The sequence below is a fragment of the Seriola aureovittata genome, chromosome 14 (genome assembly GCF_021018895.1).
Source record: "Seriola aureovittata isolate HTS-2021-v1 ecotype China chromosome 14, ASM2101889v1, whole genome shotgun sequence".
NCBI lineage: Eukaryota > Metazoa > Chordata > Actinopteri > Carangiformes > Carangidae > Seriola > Seriola aureovittata.
Genome location: NC_079377.1, coordinates 24,818,262 through 24,837,500, shown reverse-complemented (window position 1 = coordinate 24,837,500; position 19,239 = coordinate 24,818,262). Strand labels below are relative to the sequence as shown.

Genomic DNA, 19,239 nt, shown 5'->3' with positions numbered 1-19,239 from the left:
ATAAACTGTCTGCAAAGTGGACGGGGGGTGTAAATCTACAAATGATCTGTACTGACTTTCCCGAGTGCGTTCCTATGGCGACCACAGCTCCACTGGGATGGAAGTCTGCACAGTGTCCATGTTCCTGAGGGAGAGACAGAGCTGTCAATCATCTGTCCATAATCAATCGATCGATCATTTGTCTATCAGCTGCAAAGCCCCACCCCCACCTCGACCGAGCGGCTCCACTGCAGACTGTGATCCACCGAGTTCCAGAGGCAGACCAGCCGGTCCTGAGCGCACGTCAGGAACATCCCTCTGGACGGGTGAGACGCCAGCCCCCACAGCTCGTCTGTGTGACCCTGAACGCATCAAAACACAATGTTACAGAGATCCTGAACACATCACGGGACAAACAAACCAAGACCCTGAACATGAACATCGTCTGCGTAACATGGATTTGATGTGTGATCTCACCTGGACCTCCACGAGGAAGCCGTCGTTGAAGGTTCCTCTCAAGATGAAGTTACGAGACGTCCCGACCAGAAACTCTTCCCCCTTCCCCTCGGACACCGCTCTGATGGTTCCGTACTGATCCGGTACCTGCAGACACACACGGTCATGTGACCCCAGGATTTGGTCGCTCCTGTGTTTATTTACTATCTACTTCTATTCAGGGGATAGTCATGCTCAGTTTTGCTCCCATCATGCTTTGAGAGATGTAAGCAGGAAGTATAATGTTGCCATGGATTCAGTGAGTTACTCTGTGAGCTACAACTTGAGACCCGTTTTTTTAAGCCTGTATTTCTTTACATGTAGTCAAACTGTCCCTTTAACAGCATCTGAATCAGCTGTGATCAGCTGATGCTTGCAATGCATCATGGGTGCACAGACAACTATCACTGGATCACTGTGATACTGAAGGAAACTTAAAAACAGGAGGATTCTGAATGAATTCTGCAGCCTGTGGTTTTGAAGTGGATTTCTAGACTTTTATTCTGAAGGGACATCAGAGATAATGATATCCATAGGAAGTGATGTCACACTGAATCATAAACATATTCTGTTTATCTGATGTTTGTGTGTGTGTGTTTATGTATGTGTGTGTCACCTCGATGTCTCGGTCAGCTCTCAGCTCGTGGTCCCACAGGATAATTTTCCGGTCTTTCCCTCCTCCGGTCAGCAGAGTGCCGCTCCTCATCTCACACATACAGAAAACACTGCCCTCATGACCTTTGACCTGCCGACTGATCTGAAACGCTGCACACAGACACACACAGGTGAGTAAAAACCTGTCCCCTCTGAACCATAATTGACTCTGCTGTTGATGTTTTCTGTATTTTAAAAAGATGACGTGAACAATACAAGTTGTTTTTAATGAGCAGTTCCAGCAGCAGCCAGCAGGAGGCAGCACATCACACAGAAACACTCTGTCTCCTCAGGTTTCCTCTCAACAACACTTTAACTTCCACTTCCTGTCTGAACAGATCTGCTGCAGGATTCTACTGAACTCTAATGTCAGACTGAGACATGAATCTGATCCGACTCCAGGTCTTTGAATCTTTAACCTTTAATTGTTGGCGTCGCTCCTTTAAACCAGTTTAACAGCATGACACGAAAACCATTACTGTAACTGGGCCAACACACACACACCCACCCATACATGCACGCACACACACACACAGACACATGCACACTGAAACACATGCACATGCACGCACGCACACACACTGAAACACATGCACATGCACACACACTGAAACACATGCGCACACACACACACACACGCACACACACTCCTCCCCCAGTGTTTTTTGTCGCAGTGTTAAACTAAGCCAAGATCTGCAGCATTTCTCCTGAGCCTCTACTGTTTCTACTGATTCTGTTTCTACTGATTCTGTTTCTGTTTCTACTGATTCTTCTGATTCTGTTTCTACTGATTCTCCTGTTTCTCCTGATTCTCCTGTTTCTACTGTTTCTACTGATTCTGTTTCTACTGATTCTGTTTCTGTTTCTACTGATTCTTCTGATTCTGTTTCTTCTGTTTCTACTGATTCTGTTTCTACTGATTCTGTTTCTACTGATTCTGTTTCTACTGATTCTGTTTCTGTTTCTACTGATTCTTCTGATTCTGTTTCTACTGTTTCTACTGATTCTGTTTCTACTGATTCTGTTTCCGTTTCTACTGTTTCTACTGATTCTGTTTCTTCTGTTTCTCCTGTTTCTACTGAATCTACTGATTCTCCTGTTTCTCCTCTTCCTCTGTTTGCAGGTGCAGTTTTGTCTCTGTGAACCAACCTGAACTGATTTCCTGTGGTGGATCACTGACCATGTAACTGGTCTAACTGGTTTAAACTGGGCCCTCCTCACCTCTGGGTCCCTTCCCAGTGGGTGTCTCAGCGGAGCTCCTGGTCCAGACCAGCAGGATTCCTCCAGAGTCTCCGGTCAGGATGTCTCCAGTGCTCAGGAAGGCCAGACACTGGATGAACTTCGGCTTCTCGTATTTCTGAGGATACAACGAGAAAAGGGGGGCAGAGTTAGACCAGGACTACAGAGATAGACCAGGACCACAGAGTTAGACCAGGACTACAGAGTTAGACCAGGACCACAGAGTTAGACCAGGACTACAGAGTTAGACCAGGACCACAGAGACCAGGACTACAGAGATAGACCAGGACCACAGAGATAGACCAGGACTACAGAGATAGACCAGGACCACAGAGACCAGGACCACAGAGTTAGACCAGGACTACAGAGTTAGACCAGGACCACAGAGTTAGACCAGGACTACAGAGATAGACCAGGACTACAGAGTTAGACCAGGACCACAGAGTTAGACCAGGACTACAGAGTTAGACCAGGACCACAGAGTTAGACCAGGACTACAGAGTTAGACCAGGACTACAGAGTTAGACCAGGACCACAGAGTTAGACCAGGACTACAGAGTTAGACCAGGACTACAGAGTTAAACCAGGACTACAAAGACCAGGACTACAGAGATAGACCAGGACTACAGAGACCAGGACCACAGAGTTAGACCAGGACCACAGAGTTAGACCAGGACCACAGAGTTAGACCAGGACCACAGAGTTAAACCAGGACTACAGAGTTAGACCAGGACTACAGAGTTAGACCAGGACTACAGAGTTAGACCAGGACCACAGAGTTAGACCAGGACTACAGAGACAGACCAGGAATTCATTTAAAGTATTTGAGTTGGAGCCGAGACGTTTAAACACGACACGTTTTGAGTTCAGATTAAAACTTTGTTGACTGAATTCACCTTGAATCATTGTCACAGTTTCACATCCGAGATTAAATGATCAATTATTAAATATCAACTTGTTTCCGGCTGTTTGGTTTTTCTGTGACGTGAACTGATCTGAGGTCTGCTGGATCTCAAACCTGACCAGGTTTCTATAATCAGAAGAACGTGAGTGTGGTTCCGTGATCAGCTCCTAATCTGAAGGTTTGTTCCTTTGTGTTCAGCCGGGTGGAGCTTCCTCCTCGTCTGCAGAACACATTCCTCACATTCACTTCGTTCAGGTCTCAGCTCCATCAAAACCTCATTCATCTTTTTACTGATTCAATCCTTCAGGTCGGATTCTTTCACAGAGGTGACTGATTACTGATGATCAGTTTTAAATGTAGTTCTCTCAGGCTGATGTTTTTATCCTGTTACTGTCACTCTGTAAAAAGTTTAATAAAAACTGACAAAACATGCACAATCTTCAGGTTCATGACAGATCAGAGATCAATAAATCAGAGTGTGATCAATCATAGTTAAAGGTGCTTCTTTAATATTGAAGAAGTTAATTTAATAATAAAAACACACGAATCCAGTTTGTTGTGACCTGATCCATTTATTAATGTCAGTATTTGGAGAGTTGTTAAGTTAATTAAATCAACTTTATGTTGTTCAGTGTTTCATAAAGATTTTAATTAAATTAACTTGAAAAATAAAAACAATCTCCTCACCCCAAAGATTCCCTGTTTACGAGCCAGTGAGGTCCCGGTCCAGGTCCAGAAGAAGATGTGGGACTTTCCGCAGGTGACGATGGTGTTCGGGTCGGTGGGGTGGAACTCCACGGCCAGGACCACCTCGTTAGTGGTCTACAAGAACGCCACAGACCAGTTAGAACCAATCAGAGACCAGTTAGATGTTTTATAGTGAATCTGAACGACGCTCACCTTGATTTCAGCGATCTTTGATTTCTTCTGCCAATCCCAAACTGTCAACATGTGATCGTTACAGTCGTCAATCACACTGAGGTGCTGACCAGAGTCCTGAGAGAGCGAGAGAGAGCGAGAGAGACAGAGAGAGAGAGACACAGAGAGAGAGCGAGAGAGAGCGACAGAGAGAGAGACAGAGAGAGAGAGAGAGACAGAGAGAGAGAGACAGAGAGAGAGACACAGAGAGAGAGATAGAGAGAGTGAGACAGAGAGACAGAGAGAGAGAGACAGAGAGAGAGACAGAGAGAGTGAGACCGACAGAGAGAGAGAGAGAGACAGAGAGAGAGAGAGACAGAGAAAGACACACAGAGAGAGAGAGAGAGGGACAGAGAGAGAGAGAGACAGAGAGAGACACACAGAGAGAGAGAGAGAGAGGACAGAGAGAGAGACAGAGAGACAGAGAGAGAAGGTGACATGAATTTGATAAATTACTCTGTTCTGTTTTCAGTGATCAGATGAGATTTAAAAGTTACAGTTACAGAATTACAGTGAACTCAGCACCGTGGTCTGTGCAGACTACACTTCCCATGATGCAGCTGGTGATACTCACAGCTTTGGAGAAAGCCAGGGAGCCGACGCCTCGCTCGAACGTTCCCAAACCGATGACCTGCAGAGTCGACAGACTGACGCTGTCCCAGATACGAACGTGAGGCTGCAGCGCCTGAACACACCACAGGTTCATTACCATTATTATCATTATTATTATTCATTATTATTATTATTATCATCATCATTTTATTAGTATTATTATTGTTTAGTGAGACATTAGAGTGAAATCTTTGTCACATTTATGTCATGAATTTAAATCCTTCTGAAGTTACAGCCGTCTCCATCTTTGTTGTGTGCTGTTACCATGGTTACAGGTGTCGGACTTTGCATAAAAACAGTAATTAGTTAATTTGTCCATTGTTGTTTGTGTTTCGTCGTTGATGAGAAACGTCTAATAAGCCATGTCGGCCCTCACCCGTCCGTCTTTGTCCACGCCGGCGATCTGTCCCGTAGCGATCCGGATCTTATCAGGATGGATGGCCAGACTGACGGAGACATAAAAGAGACGACGTCACTCGCCTGTCACCACAGACCAATGGGAGAGCAGCAGGTGCTGGATGACGTGCGAGCGTTTTCTCACCACTTGACACAGTCGGTGTGTCCGAGGTAATGTCTCTGAGTCCGCTCCTCGTAGTTGAACAGAACCACGACGGAGGCGATGAAGTAAACAATCTCTCCAGTTGGAAGGAGGTAGACGTTCGCTCTGCAGTCGCGGCCACGGTAACCGTACCTGTCCAAGGTCAAGGAGGAACCTGGACATCTACTGAGATCTACTCAACATCTACTGAGGGTTTACCACAGATCTCCTGAAGATTTACATTCCTACTGAGGAAGACGTTCGCTCTCCAGTCTCTACCACTGTGAGCCAATGAAGCACCAGGAGATCTACTGATGATCCGCAGAGGATCTAATGAAGTTACTGAGGATCTACTGAAAGGGTTCTAGTGGAGATCTACTGAGGAGCTACTGAAGGTCTCTTCAGGATGATCTACTGAGGATCTAGGAAATGAATACTGCTGATTTACTGAGGCTACGTCTACACTACTACGTTTTCAGGTGCTATATAAATAAGGCTTATTATCATCATTATTTTTATTATTATTCTTATATAGAGGGAAGGAGTCTGAATACTGTGTGAAGCTGCTGTGTTTAGTTTTCAACTGTTGACGTTGTCTTCAATTTGTAATAAATGTGAAGCGGTTGTCCCTGAACATGAAGAACTTTTTCTTGCATGACGTGTTGAACAACACTATTCATTATCATCAACATGATTTGTTGTTACTATGACTACTATTGGACGTAACTGTGTCCTATCAGTGAAGGATACACCCACTCCAGCTTCAGTCTCTCTGGAGGAAGTTCTGTCCGAACGTCGACGTAGCTCTCCACGTCTGACGGGATGAACATGGTGATTGGTCGACCACGCATGAACATCTTGATGAGGTTCCCCTCTGAAACGGCAGAGAGACACAGAGAGGAGGACATGCTTCATCCCAGGAGGTGGCTTTGAATTTGTTTTGAGTCTCGTTGTCACCAAACACAAATATTGGATTGAATTTGGATACAGATAATCGATAAAAGACCGATCGGGATCACAACGCCCCAGTCTTTTACTGTTCTCTGTTACAGGTGAACTGTGACCTGTTAGAACAGGTAACATTAAAGGTCTCAGTCTGTGTCAGATCACCTGACACAGACTGAGACCTGCTGATTCAATGAGACACAACAATCAAAGTCAGACAGACAGACAGGTGAGGGTCAGCTGAGAGACAGGTGAGGGACAGGTAAGGAGGAGTTGATGTCATGCGGGTGATGCAGGTGAAGCAGGTGCTGTGTTGTAGTTTACCTCCACAGAATCACTGCTGTTAAAAAACATGATTTTATTTGACCTTGAATGAGCTGTCAATTAACGTGGGGGTGACATCAGTGTCCAATCATGTCACTGACATTGAGGTGGTGGGCGGGGTTTCTGTTTGTATGACTGATTGGTCCTTTAATAATCAGTCTCATCAGGAGGATTCATTTTTAAAAAATCACCTGTTCGACCTTATATGGAGGTAAATGATGTTGGGGGCGGAGCCACAGACAGGTGTGACATCACCTGAACAGTCTGAAGGGGAGAGAGAGCAGGAGGGTGAGCAAGGCTGACAATATAAAGCAGAGGGAGAGAGGGAGAGAGAGAGAGACAGAGAGATGTGATTGGTTTAGAGCAGAAACAGGAAGCACTGATTCAGCTGCTGTTAGCATGTTAGCTTGTTAGCTTGTTGTTAGCCTGCTAGCTCGCTCTGACGACTCATCAGGACTTACCAGCTTGGCTGTTTTTCTCTCGGGTCGACATTTTGGCTGGTTTGGGACAAAGACATCGTCACTCAACAACACAACCATCAACAAAAACAACACAAACATCGACACAAACACAAACAATAACAATAACACAACAACAAACAACAACTGCAAACACTGAATCTGAGACTCAGATGGAAACTAAACACTTGAGGAACCAGTAAAGGGAAATGTTTGAAATGTCTCAGAGGCAGTGTTGTTGTTGGCGGCGGCTCTGGCTTCCTATTGGCTGTAACACATGATGATGATGACTATGGTCCTGTTATGCTGAAGATGAACATGTGTTTACCTTGACTGACCACTGGGTCTTTGTGCCTGAAAAAAGACAGAAGAAGAAAAACGAACATCTCAGTCTTAAGATTCACAGTAATGTCAGTTTCCATTAAAATACCAACCACTGGCTTTGTGCAGCTTCATGTGTGTTAACATATGTGTGTGTGTGTGTGTGTGTGTGTGTGTGTGTGTGTGTGTGTGTGTGTGTGTGTGTGTGTGTGTGTGTGTGTGTGTGTGTGTTGATACCTCTCAGCGTTCTTGACCACCTTGGCCAGCAGCTTGGAGGTGGATGCAGCTTTCACCAGTTTGTTCCTGTTTTCCTCTGAACTCTCCCAGGTGCTGCTCTGAGAACGCTCCATACCTGAGGACCGCTTCACACTGGGTCCCCTGAACACGCACACACAGAATATACACACACAGATATACACACCAAGAGAAGAGAAACACACAGAAACACAGTCAGTAACACAGTAGTGCTGTAGAAGGAGGATGATGATGATGATGAAGCACGACTAGAGAATCTGTTCAGCTCCAGATGACGACTGCACGTCTTTCACTGTCACGTTTCTGTTGTTGATGTATTTCATGAATTTGATTCTGTATGTGAAGCTTTTTGTCCTGAGATTCATCTTCCACATTTTATCACTTCACATCTTTAATATTTTGAGCTTCTGTATTTTAATTATGCAGCAACAGACTCAGGGGCCAGGACATGAACAGTGTAAAAGATAATGTAGTAATAACTACTGCGTACACATGTAGTAATGTAGTAATAGCTCATGTAATAATGTAGTAATAACTCATGTAACAATATAATAACTACTGCGTACTCATGTAGAAATGTAGTAATAACTCATGTAATAATGTAGTAATCACTACTGTATACTCGTATAATAATGTAGTAATAACTGAGTACTCATAATAATGTAATAACTACCAAGTATTAGTGTATTAATGTATTAATAACTTCTGAGTACTTATAACTACTGCGTACACATGTAGTAATAGCTCATGTAATAATGTAGTAATAACTCATGTAATATAATAATAACTACTGCGCACTCATGTAGAAATGTAGTAATAACTCATGTAATAATGTAGTAATAACTACTGCGTACACATGTAGTAATGTAGTAATAGCTCATGTAATAATGTAGTAATAACTCATGTAACAATATAATAACTACTGCGTACTCATGTAGAAATGTAGTAATAACTCATGTAATAATGTAGTAATCACTACTGTATACTCGTATAATAATGTAGTAATAACTGAGTACTCATAATAATGTAATAACTACCAAGTATTAGTGTATTAATGTATTAATAACTTCTGAGTACTTATAACTACTGCGTACACATGTAGTAATAGCTCATGTAATAATGTAGTAATAACTCATGTAATATAATAATAACTACTGCGCACTCATGTAGAAATGTAGTAATAACTCATGTAATAATGTAGTAATAACTACTGCATACACATGTAATAATGTAGCAATAACTCATGTAATAATGTAGTAATAACTCATGTAATAATATAATAATAACTACTGCGTACTCATGTAGAAATGTAGTAATAACTCATGTAATAATGTAGTAATAACTACTGCGTACACATGTAATAATGTAGTAATAACTCATGTAATAATATAATAATAACTACTGCGTACTCATGTAGAAATGTAGTAATAACTCATGTAATAATGTAGTAATAACTACTGTGTACACATGTAATAATGTAGCAATAACTCATGTAATAACGTAGTAATTACTGCATACTCACATAACAATCTAATCACTACATAGTATCAGTGTAATAATGTAGTATTAACTCATGTAATAAGGTAGTAATAACTGCTGCATACTCATGTAACAAGGTAGTAATATGTTATGTAATAACGTAGTAATAACTACTGCGTACCCATGTAATAATGTAGCAATAGCTCCTGTAATAACATAGTAATTACTGCATGCTCACGTAACAACCTAATCACTACATTGTATCAGTGTAATAAGGTAGTAATAACTTATGTAATAACTTATGTAATAATGTAGTATTAACTCATGTAATAAGGTAGTAATAACTTATGTAATAATGTAATATTAACTGAGAACTCATGGGTCAGAACGTCAACATGTTGATGGGGGGCGTGGAGGTGTGACCTCGTTGTAACCTGGTTAGTAGTCCTGGACTAGTCATGTCCTGTGTTCAGATTTAACTGATTAAAACTTCAGTCGTCATTTAGTTCACTGAACTGATTCAGAAACTAACAACACACAACCCAGGAGGAGGTTAGTGAGCTGGGACACATCAGAAACTCAAAGCCCAGACTGCGGGAGGCCTGCTGGAGGAGGAGGAGAGGAGGAGGTGGAGGAGGAAGAGGAGAAAGAGCAGGAGGAGCGGGTCCTCAGGTAAAGCTTGGAGGAGAACAGGTTAGTAGCTTTGATAAAACACACACAGTCCAGCCTGAGCTTTCTACCAGCGAAGAGGAAAGAGGAGTCAGGAGGATCCAGGATCTCAAGGAAGCTCCAGGAGGTCTCAGGAGATTTCAGGATCTCCAGGAGGTCTCGTGAAGCTCCTGAATCTCCTGGATCCTCAAGATCTCACAGAAATTCCTAAAGGATCAAGAATCTCCAGGAGGCCTAAGAAAGGTCCAGTTAGAGCAGAGGAGGAGCAGGAGGAGTTAGACCAGAGGAGGTCCACTTCGAGAGGACTCCTCAGGTGAAGCTGGGAGGAGCCCAGGTTAGTAGTTTTGATCAAACGGCCCAGCCTGAGCTTTCTAACAACAAAGCAAAAAGAGGAGTCAGGAGGATCCAGGATCTCCAGGAGGTCACTGACACCTGCTCCTGAGGAGCCACAGTCCCTGTTCTTTCTACACCTGATTAGCTGGATCGGTTGCGTTCAGCCAATCAGGAGCACCTGTACCTAATGGTCAGGTGCAGAGGAGGACTGTGGATCCTGGGGGCGGGGTTAGTAACCATCGACAGAATGATCTCAGAGCAGCGTCAGCAGGAAGTGAGGTCAGATGCAGCTGACAAATCACAAAGTGGAACCTTTTCGGAGGGGCGTGGCCTTTACTGCTGTCTGCGGACTGGGTCGGTCTCTGTGGCTGGGGGGTCTGAGAGGTCTGGGGAGGGTGGGGGGAGGAGGGAGAGGGGGACGAGTCCTTTGGGTGAGGTGGTTCCTCACGCTCCCGGATCTCCTCCATCTGAGACCGCTGGCTGCTGACCTCCTTTTTCCTGTCTGCTCCACTGTGGACAAAACCGGGACCATGAGAGACTACAAACTACTGACTCTACAGGTTCTACTCTTTCTACTGGTTCTACTGTACATCTACTGAGTCTACTGTGTTTACTGCAACGATTCAAACCACCAAAATCCGTCTGAGACCGCAGGCTGCTGACTTCCTTCTTCCTGTGGACAAAACCAGGACTGTGAGAGATCAGACATGAGTACTGTCGCTCTGCTGCTTCTCTTGAGATTCTACTGTGTTCTACTTAATGACCCCAGTGATCGAGAACCAGCTACTTAAAATAAACTTCAAATCAGGCTGCTGACTAACTCTACTGCCTTCTACTGGATTCCAGCCTGGTTTCGACTGGACAGGTTACAGCATTGGGCATAAATAAATAATAGCAGATATTGATCAGATCTGCTGAAATGAATCAGCTGTGAAGTAAAAACACACAGATTTAAATACACGAGGCTTCAGAACAGAAACATGGAAACTGTAACAAATGTTTGTCCATCTCTTTTTACCTCTTGGCGGCGGATGACAACGTCTCCTTCCTGGTGACAGATGTGGAGTCTCTCTTTCGTCCAGATGTTCCCCCGTTAGCGATACAGGACATCGAGTAGGCTTCACGCAGAGCAGCACCACCTGAGGGGGAAACACACCGCTGTTAACACCAACCACAACCAGTTAAAGACTGAATTCAACAGTTTAACCAATTTATATTCCGTCTTTAACTGGTTAAATTCAGTCTTTACTCTTTAACTGGTTAAAAACAGGAAACCTTACCTTTCCCTCCTTGCTGTTTTTTGGTCGTGGAGGCAGCGGAGTCTTCAGTGGCAGCGAGACGCCGCAGGACGTCGGCGAGAGCAGCTTTCATTACCGTCAACTCATCCTCCTGCTGCTGGACACGGAGCTCCAGAGCAGAGAGACGATCGTTGACATCTGAGACACTCGCTCCGGACATACTGTCATCTACAGTCACACACAGACACTGGGTGTCAATATGTCATCCCACCTTAACATTCCACCTTAACACACTCCACCTTAACACACTCCACCCTAACTTTACATGTAACCTGGAGTTAAGGTGGACTCATGGTTGTGTGTATCTGCAGCATCACCACATCAGCTGAAAGACACAGTCCTTTCAAAATAAAATCATCATTACAGTCATTAAAGTTAAAAATGTTCATGTGTTGTTTACATGTTTAAACTGTCTGTAAATACAGATGGGGGGGGGGGGTTCAGCATTCAGGTGTCTGCGTGCATGTATGAAAGCGGGTGGGGGTGGGGGGGGTGTTACACACTGGTGTATGTGTCATATTTCACAGCTGTCTCCCACATTCCTCAGCTCTAAGTGCCGCCCCTTCACAACACACACACACACACACACACACACACACACACACACACACACACACACACACACACACACACACACACACCTCCGTGTTTTAAAGTGTGTGTTGTCAGTTTAATTCTGGGTTTCAGTGACTCTCAGTCAGACTGATACCGAAACCTTCATATTTTTCCTGTTTCATGAAGGAAACAGTTGAACAGGAACAATAAATGTAAAACTGTCATATTCACACAGTGTCACTGAACACATCACAGTTTACAGGACATGACTGTCTGTCTGACTGTAAACCTTTATAATGTTATAATAACTGTTTTCACCATGTTACAGTGTCTACAAAGGATGCGTTCAGGTGCATGACTAAGTGTAGGTCGTCTGTGTTCTGGCAGCACTCGAAGGTCAGGACACAATCACTGCAGTTACACACGTAACAAGCGCTAGAACAGACTTGACGCGTCAAAATACGCTTTCGATCTATAATCAATAGTGTAAATTAAACTTGAAAAGTTACTCAGCCTGTGTCGATGGATTAAAACATAAGCCGGATCAATAAAAATGGATGATGCAACATTTAAACATTTAAAATAAATCAAATTAACTTGTAATATCACTACTATCTTAAGTATCAGTCAGTTGTCATGGTTACACCCAGTCAACTGACATCCAATCAGAGAGCATTATTGATTGATGTGTGAGGAGTGAACCACCAGATCTACATTTGAGAATCATGTCTATTATGAGGAGGATGCAGAAAGCAGATTGCTGATCATTGAGCTTATCAATCTGGTATTGATCAGTATCAGTCAATATCCAGTATTTTAATTTTTCATGTTTCTGGTAAAGCAGAACTCAAACCGACAGAGTGAGAGTGCGTTTGTGGGGATTTAATTTATAAATTTTAACTGTGAAGAAAATGATTTATTAATAATCAGCTGATTTTTCTGATTGTTTTTGAGTCAGTGATGCAGCAGCAGAGAAAAAGTAAAGGTTCAGACATGTAGACGCTGCATGTGTCTGCATGTCTGCTTTACTACAACACACACACACACACACACATACACACACACACACACACACACAGACACAGACACACACACACACACACAGACACACACACAGACACACACACACACACACACACACACACACACACACACACAGATAGTGGGCTCTGTAATTCAGTTCAGCTGACTCCAACAACAACAGGGAGGGAAGTCCACATTTTTCACTCAAACACACACGTTTGTCTGGCTGTACTTGTGAGGACCCTCGTTGTCATGACATGTTTCCAGGTCTCTGACCCCGATCCAAACCCGAACCTTCAAACAGGACTCTGAAGTTCTGAGGACCGCACAACGTGTCCTCAAAGAGCTGGACTGTCCTCACTACAGAGGTTTAAACCGACACTGGTCCTCACAGAGACAGACATTCAAGCCTCCACACTCTTTCTGGTCCAGGAAACAATCCAACACATTCTTCGTTCTTCCTGTGTGTGTGTGTGTGTGTGTGTGTGTCTGTAGGTTAGTGTGTCAGCAGTCTGTCTGCTCGACCATCTGGAAACTCTGAGTCCAGTTCTTCTGCAGCAGAACCAGTTTGCACGGCGCGTTGTCGACCTTGACCCACCTCCATGAGTGTTTCTACTTGATCTGAAGGTGGAGGTCAGAGCTGGTGTCATGGGTTTAAATATGGAGAAGACAACTGAAGACATTTTTAGGCTGCATCCGCAGTACTATGTTTACATTTTAAAACGGCGTTTTAAAACTAAAATGATCTCCATCCAAACTAACATACCTTATCACATACTGAACATGTGCGAGCTGGTGTAAACAGGAAGTACATTGTCTTCTCTGTAATTAATTAGTTACTTTAAATACAACAAATGAGGAACAGCAAAATGTAATGTAAGTGAACAACAGGTGCAAAGACAACAAGGTCAGTAACACTGTCATTCATTATTATGTTGTATTCACCACTGGTAGTCCAGGCTGATGAGAGCCAATCAGGAGAGACCGTGGGTGTGACCTCATCGTTTACAAAGTTCTGTCTGTCCAGACTACAACACAACCCCAGAGTTTTCAAAATAAAACGCATCCAGCAGAGTTTCTGAAAGTCTTTGTTTTGCTACGTTAACTCCTGGCATCCACACTACTGTAGAGTTTCTGAGCGCCTAAAACGGAAACTTTCAGAAACGCAGCAGGACCCGTTTTATTCTGAAAACTCTGGGGTTGTGTTTTATTTTGAAAACTCTAGGGTTGTGTTGTAGTCTGGGTGTACAGAAACTGTCTTTGCTGTTCCTCCTTCAAAAGATCTACTGCAACCAATCAACAGAAGAGTAGAACTTCCTGTTTACACCAGCTCGCACATGCCCAGTGTAGGTGAATGGTCACGGGCTAGAACGCTAGTCTTTGTTTTAAAATACCATTTTAAAATGAAAATGCATCAGTGTGGACAAAGCCTTAGAGTCCTGCCTCCACACAGCTGACCAATCAGTGAGGGAGGAGACTGTGATGTCAGAGTCGGATGCCATATTCAAACCACATCACATCTCTTTTACTTTCAGATCAGGTAGAAACACTTGGTTTCAGACGAAGTCGGCTCGACTCTAAAGACGAGTTTGCAGCAGCAACATGTGAAACAGCTGATGATCGTGTTCCTGTGTAAATCTGATCCCAGTTCAGACCAGACTGATCCGCCACAGGTGTGTCTGAGGATCTGAAGCGTTAACAGGTACAACCTGTCACTGTGCTTCAGGTAATCTGAGTAAAGACTCTGTTAGTTCCCTGGAAATACAAGTAATCACCTGTTAGTACCTGTGTTGTTTTTTGTCTTTCATCCCATTGGTCAGTCTGGAGCAACATCAGCTTAAGCTGTTATAATTATATCCCTCTTTCTTCAAATCCCGTCCCCACAAATACCTCAGTGACACCACCAGTGTCAGTTCAGATGTACGATTTTTTGATTCCTTGACGTCTCTCTCCTCTAATATCAATGGAACTATAAATGTTGACGACATTAAGCTGCAGGGTCACCTCCTCACAGCGTCACCATGTAGCTAGTCACAGGTTTGTGTTAATGACTCATTTGATCTGATCTTCACCAAACTAAGTCACAACCACATCTGAACGGCCTGATGTGTTCAAGTTCGCAGCTCAGGAACAAGAAAGAGAGAGAAACCACAATAGAGCGACTACTGATGATTTAAAGGAGCCATTTGTATGTTTTACTAATGCTGTGTAGCTAACGTTAGCATCAACAGCTGTTTATTTACCAGTCTTCAGCCAAGATCTTCAGCCACTGTTTTGTTTACAACTGGACTGGACACTACAGTGACTCAGTATCAGAAAGTGACAGCTTCACTGGAGCTAGCTGGTTAGCATGCTAACTTCAGTAGAATTAAAGAAGTGATAGAAATAGAAGCAAATCAAGAGGGTTGTTTTCCACCTCTGGAGACATAATTAAGTTTGATGCGGAACTTTTCACGTTTCTTCCAGACTGGTAAGGTAAACAGCTCTTAAAGCTAACGTTAGCTATGTAGCAAATACAAAACCTCACATATACATCCTTTAAAAGTTGGTGAGAACAAAGACTGAACCGACAAGCTGATTCACCGGGTTGACTCTTTTATCCAAAGCGATGATAAATTTGTCAAAGGTCGAGCCTCCAACATGAAAACATCATCGCCTGGATTCTTTAAAAAGTCCAGGATCAGACTAGAGACAACATCAAAACCCAGAGCAGATTCTAAACCTCAGACCTGGTCTTTTAAAACAGATTCATCATTCTATTCATGAAGCAACATGAACCTCATTGGTCCTGGACTCATGTAGACCATCCATCCAACACAGCATTAATGTTTGTCCTCCACAGGGACCCGTCTGTAACCGACTTCCTGCCTCCAGTCCTGCTGTCTGAGACCCAAAACCACAACAGGACCGGTCCAGACCAAAGACTGAGACACAGACGGACCAGGACAGACATGGGACCTCATTTATAAAACAGTGTGTGGCGTATTAATCATCTAAAAAAACATAACACACATCGAGCATACAGATGTTTCTCTCTGTCACAGGTGATGATGTCACAGGTGGTCACAGGGTGGAAACTTTTGCATGCTTGTTTACGTCTGTTTTGTGCGTACGAAGTGGTTTTTAAATGAGGATCCTGGACGATCCAGAGAATCTGAGGAGACCTAACTCGGACTGGTCTGTGGTGTTGGTCCAGTCTTCATGTTGCTCATATTCTAGTTAAATGCAGGTAAAAGTATCTCACAAAAATGAAAACTGACTAATAATAAGACAAAAACATTGGACACCTTACCCCCAGGCTAACTCAGGCCTAAGACCTAATGTTGCCATGGTAACAACTTATGACACCTGCACTGAACAAATTAGATTTTTTCATTTTTATTGTTTCTCTTTTCCGCTGAATTTCCAAAATAAAACGTCCTTTTAACTGTTGAATTCCACCAAAAGACAAACATTTTCTTCTAAGGGCAAACGGAGCTTTTATATTGAAAAAAGTCTTAATTTACCCAGAAATCATTGCACCACAGTCCGGCTTAAGATAGTCAAGCACTAAACTGCTTTGTGCAACAGATGAATTCAGACTCAGTCTATCTGAAGTCTGACTGTTTGTTGTATCTAAACCACAGTCAGAGTCTGTCTTCGTGTCCTGATCACACCAGCACAAACACACACAAACAAACACTGACACCAACTACATCACAAAATATTGATTACTAATGTGATTTTTAAGGCGGTTTACTACCGGAGAAATGAAAGGATTAGACTCTGATATAAACTGTGTGTTATTAAAACAATTTTAATGGATCATCTTCCCAGTTTAAATGAAAAATTGAAAATAAAAGTTCAAGTTCAGGGTTTGTTTTCATGTTATTGAACTTTGAGGAGTTTTTAATAAAAAATAAAAAAAAACATAAATATAAATTAATTAATTAATTAATTCATATTGAATACAGCGACGTGTACCTGCTGCAGGTGACCTTTGACCCGTTTTATTTGTTATTGTGTGTTGTCTTGTTTTTATGTTTTATTGGTTTAGTTGTTTTTATTTCCTGTTTGATTCATTGCTGCAACACTCTGACTGGCACTCACCTGCGTCACAGGTGACATAAAGTTTGATTGATCTGAATGACCTGAAACAAGCTGATCAATGTTTTTATAAAGTTCAATCACTTTATATCAGCTGCTGCTTCCTTTGTTCTTCAGTTTAATTTCATTCAGTATCACTCCGACATCTGTTTATATACTGCAGACTACATCCTGAAACACACACACACACACATACATGTGTGTGTGTGTGTGTGAACAGACTGGATGAATAAATAAATCATTTCCTGACTCTTTGTTCTGCAGATCAGAGTCCACACATATTATAACACACACACACACACACACACACACACACACACACACACACACTACAACAGTCTGGTTTCCAAGCTGTGGTTTGAGGACCTTCAGAGTCTTAGAGCCAATAAAAGCTCCCTGCTGGTCTCTGCTGGTCCCTAACAGATCCAGGTCTTTATCTTTGGGGGGGTCCGGGTCTCTGCAGAGTCTACTTCAGGAAGAGCACTTGCTTTTGTGGCCCAGCAGCCGCCGGAGGGGCGGTGCAGAGTCTTTCTGATAAATACAGCAGTGACACGTGTAAAGCCGCCAGAGGCGCGTGCAGCTCTCACCTTCCCGCCGCTGCACGGACAGGTGACCAGGTGATGTAGAGGGCGCGAGCGGCGCGCGGGACTCACCTAAACTGCCGGTGAATCCGTCCATTTTCCGGGAGAAAAGCGGGAGTCCGGGCCGGAGGCCTGCGGGAGGCTGAGCGCACACTGCGGGCCTCCGTCCGGGTTTTTCCACCGCACCGGGGGAGGAGGAGGAAGCGAGCCGAGCCGAGCCGGGTATGTCCCCGCCGCGCTGCCCGCCGGGTCCGTCCGTCCGTGAGGCCGAAGATCCGCCGCTTTCCCGCGGGCTGGAAGAAGAAGCCGTTCCCCGGAGGATCCGACAGCCGAGAGGGAGGCGAGAGAATCCGCGGAGCCGCAGACACGACGGACCGACGCTGCTGCGCGTTTCCGACTCCGCCTGCTCTGGCAGAGCGCGCTTCCCCTGGAGGAGGAGAGGGGGAGGAGAGGGGGAGGAGAGGGGGAGGAGGGGGCTGTGCAGAGAGTACAGACAGAAGGAGAGAGGGGGGTTCAGGTTTCAGAGGAGCTGCTGCACTGCGGAGTGTTTCTGTTTCTGAGGGTTCAGATGGTGCTGTGCAGCGCCGCCCTGTGGACACACACACACACACGCACATGCACTCATGCACGCGCACAGGAAGTGATTGAACAACGTGTTTATTAAGAAAGATTGAGCAGGAAACTTTGGCGTTTGAGAACATGAAGCTGTTGAAAACAAAACAGCTCAGATCACAAATTATGATAATCAGTCCAGTTGACAAAGAAGTGACTTTAGAATAAAATATTTAAGGAATCAGGAGCAGATTTTGTTGTCAAGTTTTTCCACATAAAGGAGAGTCGGTGTCAGGGAAGAGCTGGAGAGTTAAAGTCAACCTGAAACAGGCTGTAAACACTGTCACACCTTCATTTACCTGCCCTGAATCCACAAAGTGACTCTTTACTTAAAGCTCCTCCAGTGTAAAGGTCTGTGTCCATGTGTAGTGTGATTATAGATCAGCTCTAGCTTCTATATTAATACTGTGAAAGTATCAAAGCCTCAGTCCACAGAGAAATGCACACAGCCTGTATTCAGAAACTGAGCCTTAAAACCAGCCGTCAGGACTTCTGGACCTTTGTGATGTCACAACAAAGCAGTCACCAAGCCCCGCCCACCTGGACCCACCATCCAAACCTTGCAGGATTTGGTTTCTCTGAGTGTTTTTACCTGAAATCTGCTATATTTTTATTGGATCACTCAGAAAACAGTGAGCCAATCAGAAGAGAGGCTCAGAGCCTCCTCTCTTCTGATTGGCTCACTGACCTGTTGTTACTAGAGCTGCAGAGAGAAGCCTGAGAGAGGAGATGTAAAACTACACTGAGATGGTTTTTGGTTTTAAAACCACAAATATATCTTTTGATGGATCAACACTTCAAGTAAAACACAGTTGTACAATATGGACCTTTAATTGATTAATCAGATTATAATCAATAAAACAGACCAAACTCAGTTTCTTCACGTTTCATTCACGACGTGTAATTCATTCTTTACTTTTCTTCTCATGTCATGAATCAAATTTGCTTCTTCACTTTGTGA

The 19,239-nt window shown here is 43.7% G+C and overlaps 1 protein-coding gene across 3 annotated transcripts in view; it reads right to left on the bottom strand.

The window, feature by feature from the left end:
• LOC130181126 (echinoderm microtubule-associated protein-like 4) overlaps positions 1-18,126 on the bottom strand; it is a 22,737-nt gene extending 4,611 nt beyond the window's left edge. Inside the window, exons 1-18 of one of the 3 annotated variants that reach the window (XM_056394940.1) lie at positions 17,739-18,126; positions 11,404-11,589; positions 11,142-11,262; positions 10,436-10,633; positions 7,625-7,765; positions 7,395-7,420; positions 7,070-7,105; positions 6,090-6,213; positions 5,343-5,492; positions 5,178-5,247; positions 4,764-4,874; positions 4,172-4,267; positions 3,959-4,093; positions 2,350-2,485; positions 1,091-1,239; positions 457-582; positions 210-341; positions 57-124 (exon numbers count right to left, since the gene is read on the bottom strand). In XM_056394940.1, coding sequence (XP_056250915.1) covers positions 57-124; positions 210-341; positions 457-582; positions 1,091-1,239; positions 2,350-2,485; positions 3,959-4,093; positions 4,172-4,267; positions 4,764-4,874; positions 5,178-5,247; positions 5,343-5,492; positions 6,090-6,213; positions 7,070-7,105; positions 7,395-7,420; positions 7,625-7,765; positions 10,436-10,633; positions 11,142-11,262; positions 11,404-11,589; positions 17,739-17,763 — 2,030 coding nt within the window. In that variant the 5' untranslated portion in view covers positions 17,764-18,126. The remainder of the gene's footprint in view (positions 1-56; positions 125-209; positions 342-456; positions 583-1,090; positions 1,240-2,349; positions 2,486-3,958; positions 4,094-4,171; positions 4,268-4,763; positions 4,875-5,177; positions 5,248-5,342; positions 5,493-6,089; positions 6,214-7,069; positions 7,106-7,394; positions 7,421-7,624; positions 7,766-10,435; positions 10,634-11,141; positions 11,263-11,403; positions 11,590-17,738) is intronic. The other 2 variants (XM_056394941.1, XM_056394942.1) reach the window with 2 other exon arrangements.
• Between the last annotated feature and the right edge of the window lie 1,113 nt (positions 18,127-19,239).